This window comes from Phyllostomus hastatus, unplaced genomic scaffold (genome assembly GCF_019186645.2).
Source record: "Phyllostomus hastatus isolate PE091 unplaced genomic scaffold, TTU_PhHast_1.1 phas_contig_40, whole genome shotgun sequence".
Lineage (NCBI taxonomy): Eukaryota > Metazoa > Chordata > Mammalia > Chiroptera > Phyllostomidae > Phyllostomus > Phyllostomus hastatus.
The window spans coordinates 705,211-724,989 of record NW_025333872.1 but is presented as its reverse complement, the minus strand read 5'-3'; the positions used below and the strand labels follow the sequence as shown (position 1 = coordinate 724,989).

General features: G+C 52.8%; 1 protein-coding gene across 2 annotated transcripts; it reads left to right on the top strand.

Moving 5' to 3' along the window:
- The first annotated feature begins 840 nt into the window (after positions 1–840).
- Positions 841–19,591, top strand: BNIP5 (BCL2 interacting protein 5). 2 transcript variants are annotated; one of them, XM_045843693.1, is made up of 12 exons: positions 841–1,033; positions 7,221–7,855; positions 8,736–8,855; positions 10,383–10,447; positions 10,705–10,945; positions 11,885–12,016; positions 13,214–13,275; positions 13,584–13,824; positions 14,654–14,785; positions 15,815–15,879; positions 17,202–17,429; positions 18,976–19,591. In XM_045843693.1, the coding sequence occupies exons 2-12, from the start codon at positions 7,225–7,227 to the stop codon at positions 19,009–19,011; spliced, it is 1,953 nt and encodes a 650-aa protein (XP_045699649.1). In that variant the 5' UTR covers positions 841–1,033; positions 7,221–7,224; the 3' UTR covers positions 19,012–19,591. The 2 variants fall into 2 exon arrangements, with proteins under 2 accessions (XP_045699649.1, XP_045699648.1); XM_045843692.1 differs by having other exon boundaries at positions 909–1,033; positions 13,587–13,824.
- The last annotated feature ends 188 nt before the right edge of the window (positions 19,592–19,779 follow it).

Genomic DNA, 19,779 nt, shown 5'->3' with positions numbered 1-19,779 from the left:
TTTTTATAATATAAACAAGAGGACTTGAGTGAGAAACAAGATCAGAGATGCCGTGTCTCCTGCCAGAGGCCACACAGCTGGCTGGCAGATGGCTGCAGCCGTGGGCAACTCTAAAGCTCAGCACTTTCAAAATTTATTTTTGAACTATTTTATAAATACATCTACATTTGCACTCTGGAAGCTGTAATTTGTAATACCTTCCCATGTCAGTTAACCAAAATAAAATTTATGATTTTTTTGGTGTGGTTTAAATAAAACTAGTTCTTCTTTTCTGATAATAAACATGTATGTATTCTATCTAAAAAAAATTCCAGTGCCACAGAAAGTGAAAATGTGATTTCTGAAAGACTCGTTAGGATGTTCTGTCAAGACTCATGGCAACTCCCCCCGGGGCAGCATGCCCCTCCTCCACTCCCACTGAGTTTCGTCTCCAGGTCAAGGAGTGTATGTGTTCCACTCAATGACCTTTCTTTCTAGATCCTTCTTTCTTTGGCATGCTTCAGGGAGAACTAAGGGAAGGTGTGGAGACGATAACACTACATCCTCCTTTTTCCTCTCACTTGAGTTTTCTGTAGCACTTGTTTTTTATTCAGAAGCCTGGCCTCCAGCCAGGCCGGGGTTGTTTTCTGAGCGCCAGTCTCTTGTTGGGTTTGAGAGTAATAAGGAAGTTGTCAAGCGAAACTGTTTGTTTGTTTTTTTTCCAGGGCAGCTGAGGTAAGCCTCCTATATTTAGAGGAACCAGAAGCAGCATGAGGATGGGACAAGATATAGTGGGCGGCCCCTGGGCTGGCTGCCCGTGAGCTCAGCTCTTGGGAGGCACTTAAATAGGACTATGACCAAAGCATCTTCTCAGGTGCTCTGGACGCTGGCAGTATCCACAGCAGCATCTCCTCCCTGGGAGACCTGGGCCTACGATCCCTCATTGGATACAACTTCTTGCAGCTCAGACTCTCAGAGTCCCAGCACAGAGCCGCCTGGTCCGGAGGTCCTGGCCAAGGGTGTACTGGGACAGAAGCAACTTTCGAGGTCCAAGGTTAGTTGAACGATACACTTTCCTTAGGGGCCTGGAGCAGTGGGTAAGTAATATGGGGTCCTGAAAGTAGTGTAGAGCCAGGAGTCAGACCCTGGGTCCAGTCCCATTATTGCTTCTCGCTTGCCGGGCCCTCCCCAGGCCTCGGTCCCCTAGTCTCTAGGAAGACAGAGTAGGGCTCAATGATGTGATCTCAGCCGGGCGTCATGTGAAGACCTCCGAACAAACCTATAAGCTCTATATAAGCTCTATATAAGCTCTATAAGGACCTATAAGCTCTGAACCCCAGTCCCAGCCCTGCTGCTTACTTAGCCCGGCAACCCTGAGCAAGGAACACTACTTTCTTGGGACTCGGTTTCCTCATTTGCAGAATGGGATGGCGTTCCATACTTCACCTGCTCATTCTTCTGTAGGATGTTGCACAGGTCAGAGAACAGACTTTCTGAGAAAATATGTACTAAAAGGAAAACATGTAAAAGGGAAGTGACATCATTGCCTATGGCTGGATTAAGGTTTAGATTTTAAGGTTTTTGGAAGTTAGTTTAAGGACAGGGAGATCTTATGAAAAGAATTCTGGGGACCTGCTGCTCTGACTGGAATTGGAAGAGGACCATCACACTGGCATCTGGGATAAAAGATTAAAGCGGATGGGGGTGGGGGTGGGCACCCTGGAGCACAAACCTCAGTGTGGGATGGAGGGGAGCGCTGGCCGTCGCTGACATCCTCCAGCTTTGTGAGCGATGCCCCCTGCCCCCTCCAAGTCTGCCTGCTGCTGGCTCTTAGTGCCTTATGCTCACCCGTAGGGAGTTCATTCTTTGAGGGTTTGAAAGCTTCTCAAAAGATGCACATCCCCAACCTTCTGGAAACTAGGCACCAGGTGATAGTTTCATGTAACTATAAGGAATGGGCAGATGGTCAAAGTCCACACCTTACCCTGAGCTGTGGGGCGGCCCAGGCAGAGCCGACACCCCCAGTGCTGTCACGTGGCTGCTCAGATGGCCCTGTGACCCGAGGCTTCACGTGCAGAGCCCAGCAGGACCTGGAGCCCTCCATCCGGGCCTCTCGTTCTTAAGTGGAGAAGGACCCAGGGAAGGGCAAGGGGTCTAGAAGCAGTGTGACTGTCCAGGGAGACCTGGACAACCAGGGCTTAGGGACAGAAACAGGCAGAACCCGAGGGCTGGTGTGACCTCTCCTCAGGGGTATGAGGAGGACTTTCCTTCAAACCCATGCTGGCTGACCATAGACTGTTCCGCCTCCAAGGGCGGTGAGTTCCTGTTGTAGGAGGCGTTCCACCGGGGGCTGCACGTCTGTCTTCTGGGGAAGGGGCAGAAAGGAGTCCTACATGGCGGGACATGGGGCTGGCCACCTGTCAGGTCCTGTGGGACCCTGCTAGGGACCTCACCAAGGAGAAGCAATACATCGAGTTGTTACCATCCAGTACCTGGGAGCTGGGCATGGGAGCGAGATGCGTACAGTGTTGAGGGAAGAGGTGACCACCTTGTCCCCCAAGAGAGTCAGGCCTGTGGAGGTTGAGTGTCTCCCCAGGAGGCCCCTTGTTCCCCTGCACGTGGGGAGGTGTGACCTGTGGGGGGACCCACACCGCTGAGGGAGCCTGGGCTGAAGGCTTTGAGCTCCAAAGAGAAAGGCTCTCACTCTAGGGCTTTGGAGCATCTGTGGGGCCACCTGTGCTGAAGAGAAACGAACGTGAGCTCTGGGTGCAGCCTTGACCCTCCACGCTGGGGTGTGTGAGCCCTGCCCTGTGCGCACAATGTCTACCTCCGGGGCACAGGTGTGTCTTTGCCTGGGCACACGTGGCGTGTGAGTCAGTGTGAGTAGATGTAGTTATCTCTGTCGGTGCGAAATAGCAGATTTGCTCACCTCTAAGTCGGTGTGTGTGTGTCTGCATTTACTGGAGGCCCCTCGGTGTAGGAGAGACAATAAAGTATTTAGAACCCCGAGAAGTGGATTTAAGCGCCAACTCTCTCCGCTTCGGCTGTGGGACCTTGGGCAAGTCTCTTAACCCTTTGGAGCCTCTGTTCCCTGCTGCAGCCTGTCTGATTGCTGGGGCAGGGCCAGGACAGAGTGAGATACGCAGGTGAAAGGGCATTCTGGGTGCCACGTGGCAGCATGTGGGTGAGCGGGTTACGTAATGGAAGAAGCAAGGGGGCCCTCGGGGGTGTCCTTTGTAAAGACACTGCTCTGGCTCACTGGGCTCTGCTCCAGTGACCTAGTCACCTCCCAAAGGCCCCACCTGCTCATGTCCCCACCAACTCACTGGGCGTTAGAATTTAACAATGTATTTGGGGGGAGGGACACAAACATTCCGTGCAGAGTGGGGTGTCCAAGGGCGTTGACATGGGGCCCACACGTGTGCCACACACACAGTGGCTGGTTATCTGCTCGGTCCCGCTCTGTGGGGTGCAGGGGTGGGGCGTGCAGCGGCAGACCTAGGAAACCCGCTGGGCGCCTGAGCAGTTACAGAGTAACCCAGCGGGATGAGTAAATGAGAGAATTGTGTACGGATGAGGTCAGCGTATACTAAGATAATAAACCCAAATGGCAGCAGGCTTGGGAAAAATCGCCAGACTTCGGCTCCACAGTGACTCAGGGGCGGCTCTGTGGGCGTGTCTCACCGGAGGGCCTGGGTCTGTAGATCACCTGGGTGTTTCCGAGCAGACTTGAACTTCGCTCTGCACCCATGTTCTGCCAAGGTGCCAAACAGGTTTACAAGAGCAGCTGGGCTTCCCTGCTGGGAGGATCTGCTGCTGCCTTGGGGTCACTGGTCTGGAAGCATGTCCCTCCCCTATAACCAGGTGGCACGTGGGTGGCCCCTGAGGCAAAACAGGGGGGCAGAACAAGAAAAAAGAGGAAGGAAAGAGAAAGTTTTGTGTTGATGAATTCTGGACAGGCATCGAATGTCTGGAAGGATCTCATTTCAGCACACACAGAATCTGGTGTGTGTGTGTGAGAGAAAACACAGACTTCTCTGGGCTTAGCGGTGCTGAAGTCTGAGGACTCGTGGGCAAGAGAGGCTCTTCCAGACCGCCTACCTGGGGTGGGCAGGCTTGCCCTCCAGCCACACTCTCCTAACCCTGGTCCCAAGGCTGGAAGGCAGACTCTTTGAACTTTAAGGAGAAGGAGCATCAGATAAGTGGGAGGGGAGCCAGGCTGAGCTTAGTCACAGCTGCCCAGGAAAGAGTTTGCAGGAAGAAGAGGGTGGATGTGGTAGCAAATGCTGCAGCTGCTGGGGGAGGGGGGCAGATTTGGAATTAGGAGGCCATGGGAGGTCCTGGAGTCTCTCTTCACTGGGAAACAATCTCGTATGGCCAGGGTTTCACGTCACCCACCTGCCTCCCCTGCCTCCGCGGCTGCAACTGCTCCTCCCCTCTCCCCCACCTCCTCCTGGGCTCAGAGCATTGCTGTTCCAGGGAGGGGGTGACCAAATCAACACAGTATTCTTGAAAAAACATCACTGTTGGTGATGTAGTGGTGCTCTGACTAGAGGTGGCGGCGTGTCCTTTGAATGACTGCCATCATCAGCAATGGCAAAAACGGTTTCCATAGCAACGACAGGTTTTGAAAAGATTACTGCGACTCTTTTTTTCATTAGCTAGGGAAAGATGCTCCAGCCCTCCACGCCGCAGGCTCCCACAAGCCAAGTGTGTGCAGGGGGCGGAGGGGCTGAGTCCGGCAAGGGTGTGCTGTGTGGTCCCGAGCACAGGAACGTGCGGGAAAATCAGCGAGGGCCTGACGCCATTCAGCAAATCTTTCCGGCCCAGCTTACTTAGACTTCAAAATCAAACAGAGCTTTACCTAAATTTTTCTTCCCTTTAAACCATGTGTCACTAAAGAGAGGTGGATCGGGGAGACAGAGGTCACGGCCAGCCCCACGCACTCACGCTGCGCGCCGCCCCCCGAAGGCCGGAGCCGTCTCCGGGAGGGGCCGCCGGCATCTTGCTCCTTGTTGCTTCCCTAGCACGGAGCGTAGTTCCGGTACATACAGGAGCTTAGTAAATGTTTGTTGAAAAAACAAATATAACTGAAAAAAAATAACTGAGAAGAAAGAAAAAAATTTTCTCCTATGATTTCTTGCCCTTATCCCGCTCCACGCTGTGTTTCGGAGGCACAACGCGAGGGCAGGCTCTGAGGCTTTCCAGAGCGCCGGTCTGCGCCGCACGTAAGGCACTGCCTGCACTGCTAAAAGTTTTTGTGTGACTCAGACGTGCCTCGTAAGGGACATTAAACAACAGATAAAGCCTTCCAAGTTGCCTGCCTTCTCCCTGGCCCATTTCGTCACTCCCTCCACGGCTGCCCACTTCCACAAGTGGGCGCGCAGCAGTGCCGGTGGCAGCCACTGGCCCCCGGCCATCCTGCCTGGTCCTTGCGCCCCAGGCCCGTGCTTGAAGGAGGGAAGTCATCCCGAATGTCGCTGTCACTGTCAAACTGCCCCTTGTTCCCCCATGCCTTTATGTATCTCTCTCTTTACGCATCTTCCTCACATTCACATGAATTCCTCCACGTCTAAAATCACAATTTTAGATTCTTATTCTCGTCACTAAGCTGGACATTGTAATAGAGTACATTTTAAAATAAATGAATGAGTACCTGCAGGAGGTAAGATGTAAATACATACATAATATATAGTACAAATACACTAAATTATACTTAGTAAATGCATGATAAGTCTATAATTACAAACTAGAGCAGTCCATCCATGAATCTAAACTCCACAGGAATCTCTGGGAACTTGGGTTTGGGATTCAAACCATATTTTATTTTTTGTTTATCTTCCACCAAAGGGCAAAGGGTTTCCAAACAACTTTGGAAAAACTGGAAAGTCCGGGGGGTTTCAGATTAGAGACACAGAAGTGAACTGTCTGCACGCGGGCTGCTTGAGCACTGCGGGGAGGAGCTGATTCCTCTGTCCCTCCACAGGCAGTGCGTCCTGCGCGCAGCCAAGGGGACCCCACTGCTGCGGGACATCTATCATGTGTTACCACACGACCAGAGATGCCTTACGTATTGTGCAGGGTGCAGCGTGTGGTACACATTATTCATTTGTTTAATGAGTGCTTCCTGAGTGCCACCAATGTACGGTCCTTGTTCTGGGCACTCAGGAAGCAAGGCCTAGTACAACAGACCAAGGTGGAGAGGCTCAGACAACAAACGGGTAAACATTGGGGTAAGGGGGGGAGGATGTGCTGATGCGGGGTGCACAGGGAGGATCTCTATGGGAAGGTGGCATTTCAGCAGATTTCCTGAAGGAAGGGAGGGAACAAATTATAAGGCTGTCTTGAGGAAGAATGTTCTAGAAAGAGGCAGAGTGGGTCTGAAGGCGAGCAGGGCTGTGTGACTAGAGTGGAGAGAGTGAGAGGTGACTGGACAGCTAATGAGACCAGGTCATGAGGTCTTGCCAGGACTTTGACTTTGACTCTGAGCAATAGGGGAGCCACTGAAGGAAGGAGAGTCGCCTTCTCTAACCCATGGTGGATATGCCCCGGGGCGCAGAGAGGAGAAATCGCTGCGAGGGGGACAAGAGTAGAGCAGGAGACCGGTTAGGAGGTGGTTGAAAGAGTCCCGGTGAGTGGAGGTGGAAGAGGTGAGGGGACATGGCGACCGAGGTCTGGACACAGTTGAAAGTGGAGCCAATAAGCTTTGCCGGTGGATCAGATTTGGGGAGCGAGAGAAACAAGGAGTCAGGGGTGACTTCACATTTTTGTCTTGAGCAACTGGAAGAACAGAGTTGCCATTTAAAGCGCAGGCCTGGGCCTCTTGCTCCGCCTGTGTTTATTTCCTGCGCTGCTGCAACAGCATGGCACACGCTCCAGGGCTTTGGAGCGACTTGAACTACCTGTCCCACAGTTCCAGTCCGAAGTCCAAAATCAGTCTCCATGGACTCAGATCAAAGTGTTGGCAGGGCTGTGCTCCTTCTGGGGGCCCAGGGGTGGGAGGGGGAGGGCACAGTGAGTTCTGGTGCACAACCTCCTATAGCTCAGTTTCTTCCCCTGGAAAATGGGGTGAGGACACACCTCCCTGCTAGGGTTGTTGAGGAATGAAAATAGGCCAATGGCCTTGAGGGCTGAGATCCCTGGGCCGGTGGGCAGGGTGTATTCGTGCACCGGTCAGCATGCTGGCCACCCGGGCAGTCTCCAGTAGGCTCTTCTAAGGAAGCTGTTTGTTTTGGTTGTAGCACAATGGAGCATCCGCAGGGCCCCCGGAAGCCCCTGTCTGTGAGAAGAGCCAGGTCCCTGGACAGATCACCGAACCCCAGGAAGGACTCAGAGTCGTGCGGCTGCCAGGGCTCTTCCCTGCCCACGGCCTCCTCCAGACAGGCGCTTCCCAGGAGCGCCAGTGACGGGAGCAGGCATCCCAAGAGCCCAAGGGATTCGGCGGCTCCAGGCACCACAGGCACAGCCCTCAGCCAGGAGGGGACCAAGGAGTTTCTCCCCAGGGAGCAGAGACCTCCGAAGGATGCCAAGAAGGACAAGGCCCAGAGTCGGGCCCAGCAGGGGTTGCTGAAGACCGTGATGAACTTCTTCCTGAGGACAGGCCCCGAGGAGACCAGAGAAAAGGCCAACAGAAGAGCAAAGGGGAAGGAGGGCCTCCCCCAGCCCGCAGAAGCCCCCGAGTTACCGGGGGAGCCAGCTCCCAGAAAGAAAGCCCACGACAAGAAGACCAGCCGCAAGAAACACAGTCACAAGAAACATGCTGATGAGCAAACCAGGGGGGTCCAAGGTCAGGAAGTCCAAGGCCAAGAGGCAGCGCTGCCCCAGACGGCTGCTGTCTCACGCTCTGAAGAGGCTGACCAGGGGCCGGGACTCAGGGGTGAGCAGAATGTGTCTGTTTCTATGGTAACTCCATTGCCCCACCCGCAAAGGCTAGTGTGCTCTAAGCTGGCTCCTCAAACCTCTCAAAAGAGGGGACCTGGAAGGCAGGACAGCTATCAGGAATGACAGCACCGTGTAACTTCTTTGAGGCATTTCTACCACCAACTAGCTATGTGACTAGGGGCTGGTGACTTTCCTTTCTGAGCCTTAGCATTTTGGGAGTGGCTGTGGCCCAGAGCTGGCACGTGGAAAGTGCTCAATGAATGATAGCTGTTACTGCTGATTACTTTAAACATGGACCAGGGAGGAAGGGGAAAGCAGGGAGTGAAGTGAGGATGGAAGCCCTGCCCTCCACATAGTCCACCTGTGAGGGCTGGGGCAGGTGTCAGGGACAGAGCCAGCTCCTGGGGTGCCACTTCTGGACTTGGCTCTCTCGGGAATAAGCTTGCTGTGTGATTCTGAGCAAGTTGCTGCTCCTCTCTAGAACCTTTGATTTCTTATCTGCAAAAAGGAGCTGGTCCCCAAGGTGCCTTCCTTTTCTGACTCCTAGCATCCTGGAGTTGAATGCCCATAGCCACGTGGAGGGAGATGGAGCTTTGCCCCGGAGCATCGAAAAGTGAGCGCGTTGAAATGGAGAGAGGAGACCCAAGGAAGATCCAGGATATTTTGGGGGTGTAGGGAAGGACGTCTGGCTTGAGGCAGCTTCTTTTCAGATGGAAATCGTGGTGTGTTTCTGAAGTTTTGGTCAGGACTAGAGCTGGCTACAGCAGTGCCCTCCTGCTGGGAATTCTGTGCTGTTTCCTTGTGTCAGAAGAATGTTACTGACATACCCTTATGCCCCCCACCCCCACCCACACTTGCTTTCGTCTTTGTTCCAGGCGGGGAGGATACTGGTGTCTACCAGTCCTTGCTCATCCAAGGCCAGGATGCTGGTGTCTCGGCGTCTTCTTCCCAAGCCACGGGCCGCTGTCAGGAAGAGGACCTCAAAAAGCTTGACAGTGAGTCAGAAGCTACTGTGCTCCCTTTGCCTGCAGCTGGGGTGGCCACTGCCCAATAAGACAGATTGCTCTGGATGACCACTTAGAGCTTCAATAGTCACTCTCAAAATGCACGTGCTGATCTTGCCCCTTCTGGTGCTTCTGGACACATTTACTTATTTTTAGAGTTTCACAGAAGGGAGCCTTGGGAGTGAGAACCGCCACTGGCAGACGCTCCCGCTTGTGTGTTCATAAGCATGGGATGTTTTGGGTGTGTCTTTAAATTTGTAAAAGCAATTTAGAGGAATATAGAATTTATATATATTTAAATATACAGAAGAGTGGAAAGAACAGTTCTCTGCATACTCATATACTCACAGTTGTTAACAGCTGGCCATATTTGCTTTGCTTTGCATGCGTGCATGTGTACTTCTGTTGTTGAACCATTTTTAGTAAAATAATGCTTCACTCTTAAATACTTAAGCACAGGTCACCAAGAAATGGGACAGTCTCATACACAACCACAGTCTGGTCATTGCCCCTAATAAAATCAATAATGTTCCATTAATCTAATTCTTTGTAAAGAACAGGCATATTTTTAAAGATACAAAACAGAGGATCTTTAAATTCACCTGTCAAAGAATAACTAAAAGATGTTCAGTTGGTTATTGGGAAGGATGTTTATTTTACATTCTGTTTTCTCATGTGAGAGGAAATCATCTGGTAGACTGAGTCAAGGAGTAACAACCAAGAACGATTTATAAATGAGGGGAGTGAGGGGCGAAACAGTCTGCAGACGCCCTGGGTACAGGGACTCTCATGTGTACCTCCTTCCGTGTACACTCATCAGCTAGCTGGCAGCTAGCAGAGGCCACTCTGAGCGAGTGTCTTTGCAGATGTGGGGTGGGGTATCAAGGGAAATCATTGATGTTGCTTGTGGTTTCTCTGCTAAGACTTGGCAGTGTGGTGGAGGCATCACTGAGGCAGGCTGTCTGTGTCGTGTGGGCTGGGGTCCCTCCTTCCTCTAGCCCCACCTCAGGCCATATTGCAGGTTGGAATGTCAGCATTAGCCTTGCAAAGTATTTCCCAGCACGGCCTCTCATTGGACAGCCTGACCGTCTTCCGAGGGAAGCAGAACAGGGATTATGCTCCACATTTCACAGGGGAGGAGATGAAGGCCCAGAGAGATTACGAACTTTACCCAAGGTCACACAGCTTGCTGAACCCAAAGCAGACATTCACAGATCTGTGTAGTTCTAAGGAAATAGTGGGGCACAAGTTTACTATCAGAAGGACTGACCTAGAATTTCCTGCATGAAATGTCCTTCTTTGGCCCAGTGCCCTTCCTGTGGACCTTCCAACCTTCTCTCAGGAGGACCAGCCTCTGGGATATGGCACTTCTGTCACCTCTGTGGCCTAAAGAGCTTCTTTTAGGAGGACCCTCATTTAACACAGAAGGACCCAGGTGGTCTCAGAAGTCCAAGAGAGTGGTTAAAAAGCATTCTCTGTGCATCTAGAAAGATTAACTGGTCACTCGCTTTCTTCCAGAGGACACTATCATCCGGATGATAGTGCAAATGCTCCGGGAAGTGGGAGACCGGTGGGAAGAAGAGGTGAGGAGACACCTGCCTGGAAGGTTCCCAGGGGCCTGCACCTCCTCCCTCACCTACTCTCCTCCTTCCTCTCCCCCTCCTCCTGCTCAAGCCTACCTGGTCCTTCCAGGCCTCCCAGCTCCCCTGCTGAGGGCTCTGTCACCTCCCTTGCCTGGGGCTGCCCTGAAGCATTTGGTTGCTTTTGAGTTGCTTCTCAGGGAGATTTTCTGTCTCCTCAAGGTCAGGGGCCTGACTCAGTTTCTCTCATCTCCCCACAGCAGCTTCTAGCCTCTCAGCCAGAGGTGGCTCCACAAAACCCAGCACCACCCCTCAGGAAGAAATCCCAGGAGAAGAAGTCTAACCTCAAGAAAAGCTTTTCTCATAAGAAACACAGCTCTGAGGAGCCCAAGAGAGCGGGGGCCGCCGATGTCTCCAGCCCGGAGTCCCGGCCGTCCAAGAGGCCCAGCTTTCTGTACATGTGTGTTGGGGGCCATCGGCCCTCCATCTCCAGCAGCCTTGGTGAGCAGGCTTACCGTTACCATAGCAACACTGCAGCTGCCTCCAGCTCTGGAGGCTTCCCCAGGGCTGGAATTGGCCACTGGAAGAGCAGCAGGGCCAGCTGACTTTTGCTCTTTCCTGAGCAGCATGGGGAGGGCCCTGAGGAGGAGGAAAGGGATGCCAGCGGGCCACCACCACACGTGAAACCTCACTGCCTTGACAAGCCCGAGAAGCCCCTAGTGGAAATTGTGCTCAGGGACCCCCATCGTCCTCGTCTCTCTGCAGCCTCAGCTCTGCACCCTGGCAGTGCAGAGCCCAGGCAGGAGGAAAGTGGAGGCTGGAAGGCAGGAGACCTGGGCTCTGAGCTGTACTTTCTATGTCATTCTCCAGCTCTGTGCCTCAGTCTCCTGGCCTGTGATACTTGCCCTCAGCCATTTTATTATCTTCATTTTACAGATGAGGGAACTGCCACTTAGGGAGGTAAAACAATGTGTTCAAGGTCATGGCCCATCAATGATGGAGCCAGAGACCAGGAAGAAAGGATGTCCTGGCTGTCAGGGAAGAACAGCCTAGCAGGTCACCCTGGGCCGGGTACTTTACATTTTAAGAAAGAGGGGGTGATATTTCACAGCAAAGAGTTAACTGTCATGCAGGGGCTTCTGGCGGATATGTTAACTCATTCTGTGGCATTTACTCTCCAACTAGTGGATCAAGCCAAGCTGATGGAGGGGTGAGGTCGCTAGGGGAGGGAGGCGAGGGAGCGAAGCCCTGGAGGTCAGGTGTGGAAGTGCAAAGGCCCTGACCAGCAGCTCACATCCACGTCCACCCTAGCTCACTGCCCCACCCCACACCACCCCATGACCGGGCTACGGAGTGGGTGGCGGCGGCTGTGCTAACGTCTCTGCAGTAGCTAACAGCCTTGGAACTAACAAAAACACACCATTTCATTGTGCTATGCAGGTTTGGAAGAACCTGAAGTTCAAGATGCCTTGTCTACAGATTATGGGAGTCCAAGTCCCTTCGAACTTTCCACCCAAGCAGGAGGCCGGGGACCTGGAGAGGACTTGCAGCTGGACAGAGCCTCAGAATGCAGTCAGTACCCCTCCCTTTTTCTCAGAGGTTCCTTGGAAAATGTATGGCCCAACCCCATCACTTGCAGAAGAGGAACAACCAGAAAGAGGCAGAGACTCGTCCTAACCTCCCGCTGAGTGCAGCGGGGTGGGGAGGCAGCGTGGGGCCCCGAGTCCAGGCGCTGAACCAGACTGCTGTTACTCACCCTGTCTGGCCTCCACGTGAACTGCCCTCCTCGGTGGGGCCAACATTAGCCGCAGGCACTGGCCCATGGCATGGGCTCTGGAGACAGTGTGATTTAGGGCCTGGGTTTGAATTTGGACAGTGACCTCTTCCAGCTGCATTTACTTGGACAAGTTGCTTCATCTCTGGTCTCAGTTTCCTCATCACTATAATGGGGATAATATCAGTACTGACTTCATAGAGCTGTGGGAGGCGCTAAATGAATGCATGCAGATAAAGTGCTTAGAGCAGTACTAATCAGTTAATAAACGTTAGCTGTCACTTATTGTTATTATTATCATCATGGTTGCTCAGAGCCCCAGGAGAGGTAAAGAGGATAGGAAGGGGTAGGGGCCGTGGGACAGAAGCTCAGCAAAGGGTAGCTGCTGTCGTCATTATTGTTTTATCACTGGCGGAGCCGATCTTAGAGTCCTAATTACTGTTGGCTCCATATGTCTGAAGATACTCTTAAAGATCTGCTTCTGCCCTGGCTGGGTAGCTCAGCTGGTTAGAGCATCACCCCCATACACCAAGGCTGTGAGTTCGATCCCCAGTCAGAACACACAGAAGAATCAACTAATCGATACATAAATAAGTGGAGAAACAAATTGATGTCTCTCTCTCAAATCAATTAAAAAAAAAGACCAGCTTTCCCCTAACTCCATTTGGCCTTGTTTGCTTTTCACAAAGAAATGTGTCGTGGAGGGGAACCAAGTAGGGCCCCTGTGCTGTTCCTTACACCTAAGAGCAGCACATCCGTGCCCTCACTGGGAATGGACAGAGAGTACGTTCCGTTGAAACCAGCTCTGCCCTCAGGCCGGGCCTGAGAAATGGTGGGTCCCCAGTGGGTCAGGACTGAGGTGGCCACAAATGCAAGCTCATTAGCACCCTGGAGCCCCATGAGAATCACCCACCCAGGGCCTCAGGAAATGAAGGCTGACCAAAGAAATGTTTTTCTTTTACTAGAGTGTAAGGAGCTACTTTGTTCTTTTTTAGAAAAATTTATCCAGGAGATCATCGCTCTACTCCAAGATGAGGAGGAACCGGAGGGAGAGAAGGTGAGGAGGACGTTCCCCATTAACCCTGACCCTCACTGTGGATCCCCCTGGCCACTGCCCAGAGTAATAACTTCCCTGCGTCTCCCCCAATTCTACACCTAGCCTTGCTCCTGACCTTCCTCCTTCTTGAGGCTGCAGGTCACTCTTTTGCCCACCTCTGAGCATCAATGGCTCTTTTTCCTGGGCTGCACCCTCTAGGCCACCGTGGGTCTGTCTGGTTTCAGGGGCTACAGGTCTCTTTTCTCAGCTCACTTGCAATTTCCTCAAAGCCAAGGGCTGTAACTCAGTCTCTCTCCTCTGGTCCGCAGCAGCTTCACGTTCAGGAGCCAGAGGTGGCTGTAGAACACCTGACCCCACCCTGCAGGAAGAAGTCCCAAGAGAGAAAGTCCAGCTTCATAAAAGCCTTTTCTCATAAGAAGCATGGCTCCAAGGAGCCCAAGAAGGGGGGAGCTGCAGGTGCCGCCAGCCCGGAATCCCGGTTGCTCAAGAGGCCCACCTATCTGGCCCTGTGTGTTGGGGGCAATCGGCCCTCCAGCGCCAGCAGCCTTGGTGAGTAGGCCTGGTGTTACCATGGTAACAGGCTGCCTCTGACCCCAGGCTTCTTCCTCTAGGGCAGGGGTTGGCCAGCTGTATGGCCTCTCATTCAGTCCTGACTTTTGCCCTCTGCTCTGAGCAGAGTGGGGAGGTGTGAGAGGACCGTGGGGAGGGGAGAGGAGTGTGCTGCTGGCCAGACTCACCGCTCATAACACACTTCCCAGTCCCACCACACACACGTTTAGAAACGAGTGTGGTATGAGAACAGTGCATCTGCACATTAGACAAGTGCATCAGAGTCACCTAGAAAGCTAATAGAATCCAGACCCAGGTCTGATGAAGGAGGACTTCCCTTGGGTTGTCCTTTGCTGATGAGCACGAGGTCCCCTGGTTTACAGTGATTAGCATGACGTCTATGGAGCACCCACTCCATGCCACGTTCACACATTATCTCATTTAACCAGCTCACAAACCTGAGAGGCCAGTCTTAATACTCCCATTGGCCAGATGGAAAAAGTGAGGTTCCAACAGGCTAAGTGAATCGGCAGAGCCTCGAAGAGTTAAAGGGGAAGTGCATTCGCTTGCCTGTCTTCCTCCTGGGCAGAGAGGAGGCAGAGGGGGTTGGTGGAAGAAAGAATGAGATTTCTGGAGGGGACAAATAGAGTCCTGTAAGCTCCTCTGAGGTGGGTCCAGGGGATCTGGGGCTCACCCAAGAGCCTGGAAAACCAGGACCCCTCTCGTGCCAATGTATGTGGGCGGCTGCTTGTCAGAACCTGGGTGAAGTGATGTGCTTGCGGACTCGAGACGGGTGCAAACACACTCACGTCCCCCTTTCTGCCCTCAGAGCTGGAGGGTCTTGAGTTCCAGGAGCCTTCGCCTGCAGAAGGGGGACGAGTTGGATCCTCAGAAGCATCCTCCCAGGCCGGAAGCCACAAGCCGGAAGGGAGACCTCTGCCGGATGGAGCGTGTGAATCTAGTTAGTACCATCTGCTGTCCCCTGGGATGGTGCCCCGTGGAGTTCACAGGCCAGACCTGAGGCCCCGACGGGTGTGACTCAATGGGTTGGGTGTTGCCCCACAAAGTCAAAGGTCACTCGTTTCACCCCTGGCCAGGGCATATGCCTTGGTTGTGGGCCAGGTTCCCCGTTGGAGGCGTGCAAGAGGCAACCAACTGATATTTCTCTCACAGGCCGTACTTGAGCGGGGAACTGGGAGGGCAGCTGACAAACATCTGGGGCACTCTGAGGGCAGGGAGGAGATAGGGTTGGCCTTCCAACTGGGGCTGTTGGGACAGGGCTGGAGGTGAAGAGCCTTTTTCAGGTAGAGAACACCCATCTACTCTGTGGGAAATGACTTCACCCCACCCCTGTGGTTTGCTTGAATGTTTCGTTAAATCCCTAGTTTGCTGTGGTCTCATAATCAGAGGCATACTGGCCAACAAGTTCTTGGAGGCACCGTGTGAAGAAGGGAAGCCCCAATCTGTAGCCTTTGAAGATTCCTGTGGCATAAACATCCCCACTGTGGCCGATTTCAAGCTGCCAATACTTGATAACCATGGATCGACAATTTCCCTGCACATTTACAATTAACCCTTGGTAGGAGCAGCCACCTTCAGGGCACTGCCTATAGCCCTGGCCGATGGGCACATTCCTGCTCCGTCGGTAGCCATGGAGTTCCCCTCCCTGCATTCTCATTAGCTGCTCCTGGTCCCAGCTCCCATTCCTGACTGTGCTACTCGGTAGCCTGGATAAGGGCCACCGGGAGGTCTCAGTTTTCCCATCTGTCTAATGGTTACAGGTGAAGCGCAGCAGCCCGAAGTCCTTTCTGTTTCTATACAGCAAACCCAGCCGAAGCTCTCATGCTGTGGCTCTCGTTGAGGGAAGATTTTTCTGTGCCCTTCATAACTCATCTGTGGGCTCTGTATTAGAGACGCGATAGTCGTAATCCGTAGACGCGTTACTGCAGAACTTGTCAATAGTGTTTCAATTCTCCTTTACTTTCCTCAGAGAAGCTGATCATCCAGAAGCTGGTGGCCCTTCTCCAAGAAGTGGATGGCCATTTGGGGGAGCAGGTAAGAACTACTTAGTCCCCCCAAGGGCAACCCCAGGGGCGTCATCAGCTCACCACTGAGACCTGGGTTCAATCCCCATTTCTGTATCTGGCCGACCTTGGGCATGTCTGTTCACCTCTCTGAGCCTCAGTTTCCTCTTTTGCAAAACAGAGATAAATACCTACTTGACAAAGTTTAGTGCATATATAGAAAATGCCACACACGTAGTAGATGAGATAAATGTTAGTGTACAATAACATAAAGCTCACGTGGCTCCCCAGCCAGCCAGGACCTCCCCCCATCCAAACCCTCCTTGCAGTGCTGCTCAGGGCCCACCCCCGTGGGTCTGGAGGGATGTGAATTGGGGTCATCAGCCCTGGCACACTCTTCAGCATCTATATGGTCTCCAATTCTTCGAGGCTTTTAGATTTTCCTCCCCTGCTAGGTAGCCTATAACAGACAGTTCCTGCCCCCCAAAACCTCACAGTCTACGTGGAGAAGCACATGTCGCAGGTGAAGGGGTCATTGGGTGTGAGCTCAGGTCACTGACGCAGCGATCAGCTGGAGGGCTTGCAGGTGGCTCCCAGCGCTCAGCCCGACTCCCCAGGCCTGAACACTTGTGCCTGAGGACTGGCCCCAGAGCCACTTTGCCACCACACAAAGGTTAGACTGGACACCCTCTTCCGCCCCAGGAGTAGCCTTCAACCAATGGCTGACAGGAGCTGGTGCACATAGCCCCCAGCCCCTCGCCCTGGGGTGGGGAGAACTTTGAGGAGCTGGTCCCTGCAGTGCCCCGTGGGGGTGGGCTGCAGCCTGTGCGGCTGCTTTCCCATCCTCATCCTAGGTCTCCGTTTCCCATCAGGGTTTCCCGGGGTCACTCTCAACACGTGGGAGCTCACCTCAGACCTTGTCTCTGGGTCGGCCTCAGGGGGAGCCCAACCTAAGACATCCAAGTATGAAGAAGAGGAGGTTTAGGGTGGGAACTAAAACTCACACACATCTATGCTGACAAAACATTTCACATAAACCACCTCACCGAATCCTTCCCCCCAGCAATAGTCAGTCGCCCTCCCATTTTCTACATGAGTAAGCAGAGGCTCAGAGAGCTCACACAGCCAGTGCATGCGATTTAAACGTAGTTGTCTGGGTCCGAAGACCTGCCCATTCCCCCAACTTTGTCCTGCTGTTTGCAGCTGGGCCTTGCAGCACAGACGCTGACCGGCTGTGGGCGGTGGAGGAACTGAACCCAGGAGCCGTCCCAGGGATAACAAGGCACACCTGCCTAGCCGTGGGTAGGAGGGTCGCCTGCCAGCAACACTGATGGCCTTCATTTCTGCTTCCAGATCAGGCGATACCCCAGCTTTAAGAGGTTTTTTTACCAGCTCCCAGACGCGTCCCTCGTAAAGCTGACCGCCACCCTGCGTAGACAGGGCGCCTGCTGCCCGGAGTCCGACAGGAACCCCGCTGAGAGGCCCTACCAGTTTGCCTTTGGCTTGGCCAACGGTCGTCACAACGCCCTCAGCCTGATGGGCCTGCGCTACCCCCAGTTCCGGAACCGGGAGGCCCCGCAGGTGAGAAAGGGCGACGAGGAGCAAGGAGACGAGCGAGGACAGGGTCGTGGTCAAGACAGGATCTGTTTACTGTCCCCTCTCCCCTGCCCAGTTCAGGACTTTTGGGGTCCAGCTCAAATGCCACCTGCTTGCTGAGGCCTTTTGAGATGATTCTATACCACAGTGACTGTTTTCTTTCCCCACACCCTCACTGGCTTTACTTGCATTTTCCTTATTGGCCCTGGTGTCTAACTGTGTGCGTTTTCATACTTTTTGACATCAATAAGGAACACTGGGCTGGCTGCTAGCTAAGCTCGCCCTCTTATTATTCCAGAGGTTCTGCTGCTTGGTTTCCCAACTTGCAACTGCTATAAAATTTAAATAGCAAAGCAAAGTTAGATCACATTCAAATAAGGGGTGGTGGAGGTAGATGAGAAGGCTCCATGGGCTGTTTGCTTCTGGAGGGCTTCCTGGAGGCGCCCCATCCAGACCTTGGCTGGAGGATGAACAGTAGCCTCCCCTCTGCAATTGCTCTCTCTTCTGATTGTTTTCACACTTTTCCCTCGCCCAAGGCTCTGAGACGCTCCCTTTAGAAATAATACTTACCACCGTGTTTTTCAAAGGTCTGAGTTTTCACATGTTTTCTGGAGGACCCTGATGAGCAATTTTCCCTTCCCCTTTCAAATCCACTTAAGATAACCTGCTTACAAACAATGGACCCTGCTCCATAGAGCAGAAGCTACTGAGTGAGGGTGTGACTTTAAAGGGAAGGAGTGTTGTTTGTTGGTGTGGGACACGCAGACCCAGAACTTCTGCGTCCTGGGAAACCAGAGCGCTGTCACCACCACTCACACACCATCTTCCTCTCCTGGAAGGAGCTTCGGATGCCACAGGCTGAGACTCACAAGAAAGCTGGTCCTTCTCCGTGATGCTTGTGCCGTGTTATTCTAATGCTCCGCACCGCTCTGCCTTGTTCTCCTGCTGAGAACTCCTCCTGACCTTAGACCTCTCTCTTCTCGGCCTCACTGTCTTCTCCCAGAGAATGGGGGTATTACAGACGGTTTGGCCCCTAAGATGGATTAAGTAATAGCTTATGGAGCAATCCGAGTTCTTTGGGAAAGACATTACAAAAACATGAGTTCTGACACCCTCAGGAGCCCTGACTCCATCCTCTGGTTCCATTCATTCATCCGTTCATTCATGCGACCTATAGATAGTGCACAAGGCTCTGTGGGGGGCCTGTGGAATGTTCTGCTAGTGGAGAAGACAGAATGTTTACTGATGACAAAATTTAATGTCAATTAAATGCCCAATTAGTGGTAATTGAGGCCAATAAAGCAAATTGGTTCTGGGAGACTTCCAGGAGGTGGCAGGCATTGATTTTGAGGATGGAGAGGCTGTAGATGAGGGGAAAGGACAGGCAGGCAGAAGGTGCGGTGTGAACAAAGGCCCAGAGGGGGAGCTAGTATGCCATGTTGATGGGTTAATGTGAAGTCCATTGTCACCAGAGTGGAACCTACAAATAATCGGGCTCTGGCTAAAACTTCTGTTCTTTTTCTCCTCCCAGAACATCACAAGCCCTGAGGTACAAAGTCCAGACTGAAAGCTGTGCTTCCCATTCAAGCACGCCCTTGAACAATCCAAACAACTGGTGACTTTAGCCAGGACACCCTGAGGATGCTTCATAATTGTCCCAATTCAGGGCTTCGCAGGCATGACTGCAGACAAGAGTGGATGACCGTTCTGCATCCTCCTGTAGTTACGGGCTTATTGAGACTGAGGATGCACGAAGAATTCTTCCTCAGAACGAGCGGCAGAGACTATGCTGGGAGAAACAAGCACTGGACTGGGAGTTAGGAGACTCGGGCATCCAACTGCTGACCTGCTTCAAACTTGCTGCAAGGCCTGGTGTACCCCTGTCCTCTCCAGACCTTGGGTTCTGGGCTGGATGAGGTGACCCATGATATGCCTTCTGGTTCTGTACTGCTAAAATCTGTCTAAACAGGGTAGGGAGTGTTTTACTCTATGGCTAAATATACCCTCCCCACTGAGCTGGAGGCACTCACCAAATGAATGAATGAAATGGTGGAGAACTCCTAAGATCCAGGCAGTGTGTTAGGCATTCACAGGAGGCCTTGCTTCTCAGCTGGAATTGCACAGCCAGTGATTCTATCCCAAAACTGTGGGGCAGGAGGAAACGGGGGTGGGGTGGGGTGGGGGGGCTGCCTCGATGAGCACAGCCTGGAGAGTTGGGCCAGGACTCGAAGCCCCTGCATTCTGCTGACAACCCTAGTGCTGACTTAACCTGCCCTTGGGTTTTTACTTTTATTTGAGAGTTACTAAATCCTTAATCTTATTTCTTTACTGCTTG

Coding starts and splice junctions, on each gene's coding strand:
- BNIP5 (XM_045843693.1), top strand. CDS start 7,225: ATGGAGCATCCGCAGGGCCCCCGGAAGCCCCTGTCTGTGAGAAGAGCC. Junction 7,856..8,735: donor CCAGGGGCCGGGACTCAGGG/GTGAGCAGAATG, acceptor TCTTTGTTCCAG/GCGGGGAGGATACTGGTGTC. Junction 13,825..14,653: donor CTCCAGCGCCAGCAGCCTTG/GTGAGTAGGCCT, acceptor TTCTGCCCTCAG/AGCTGGAGGGTCTTGAGTTC.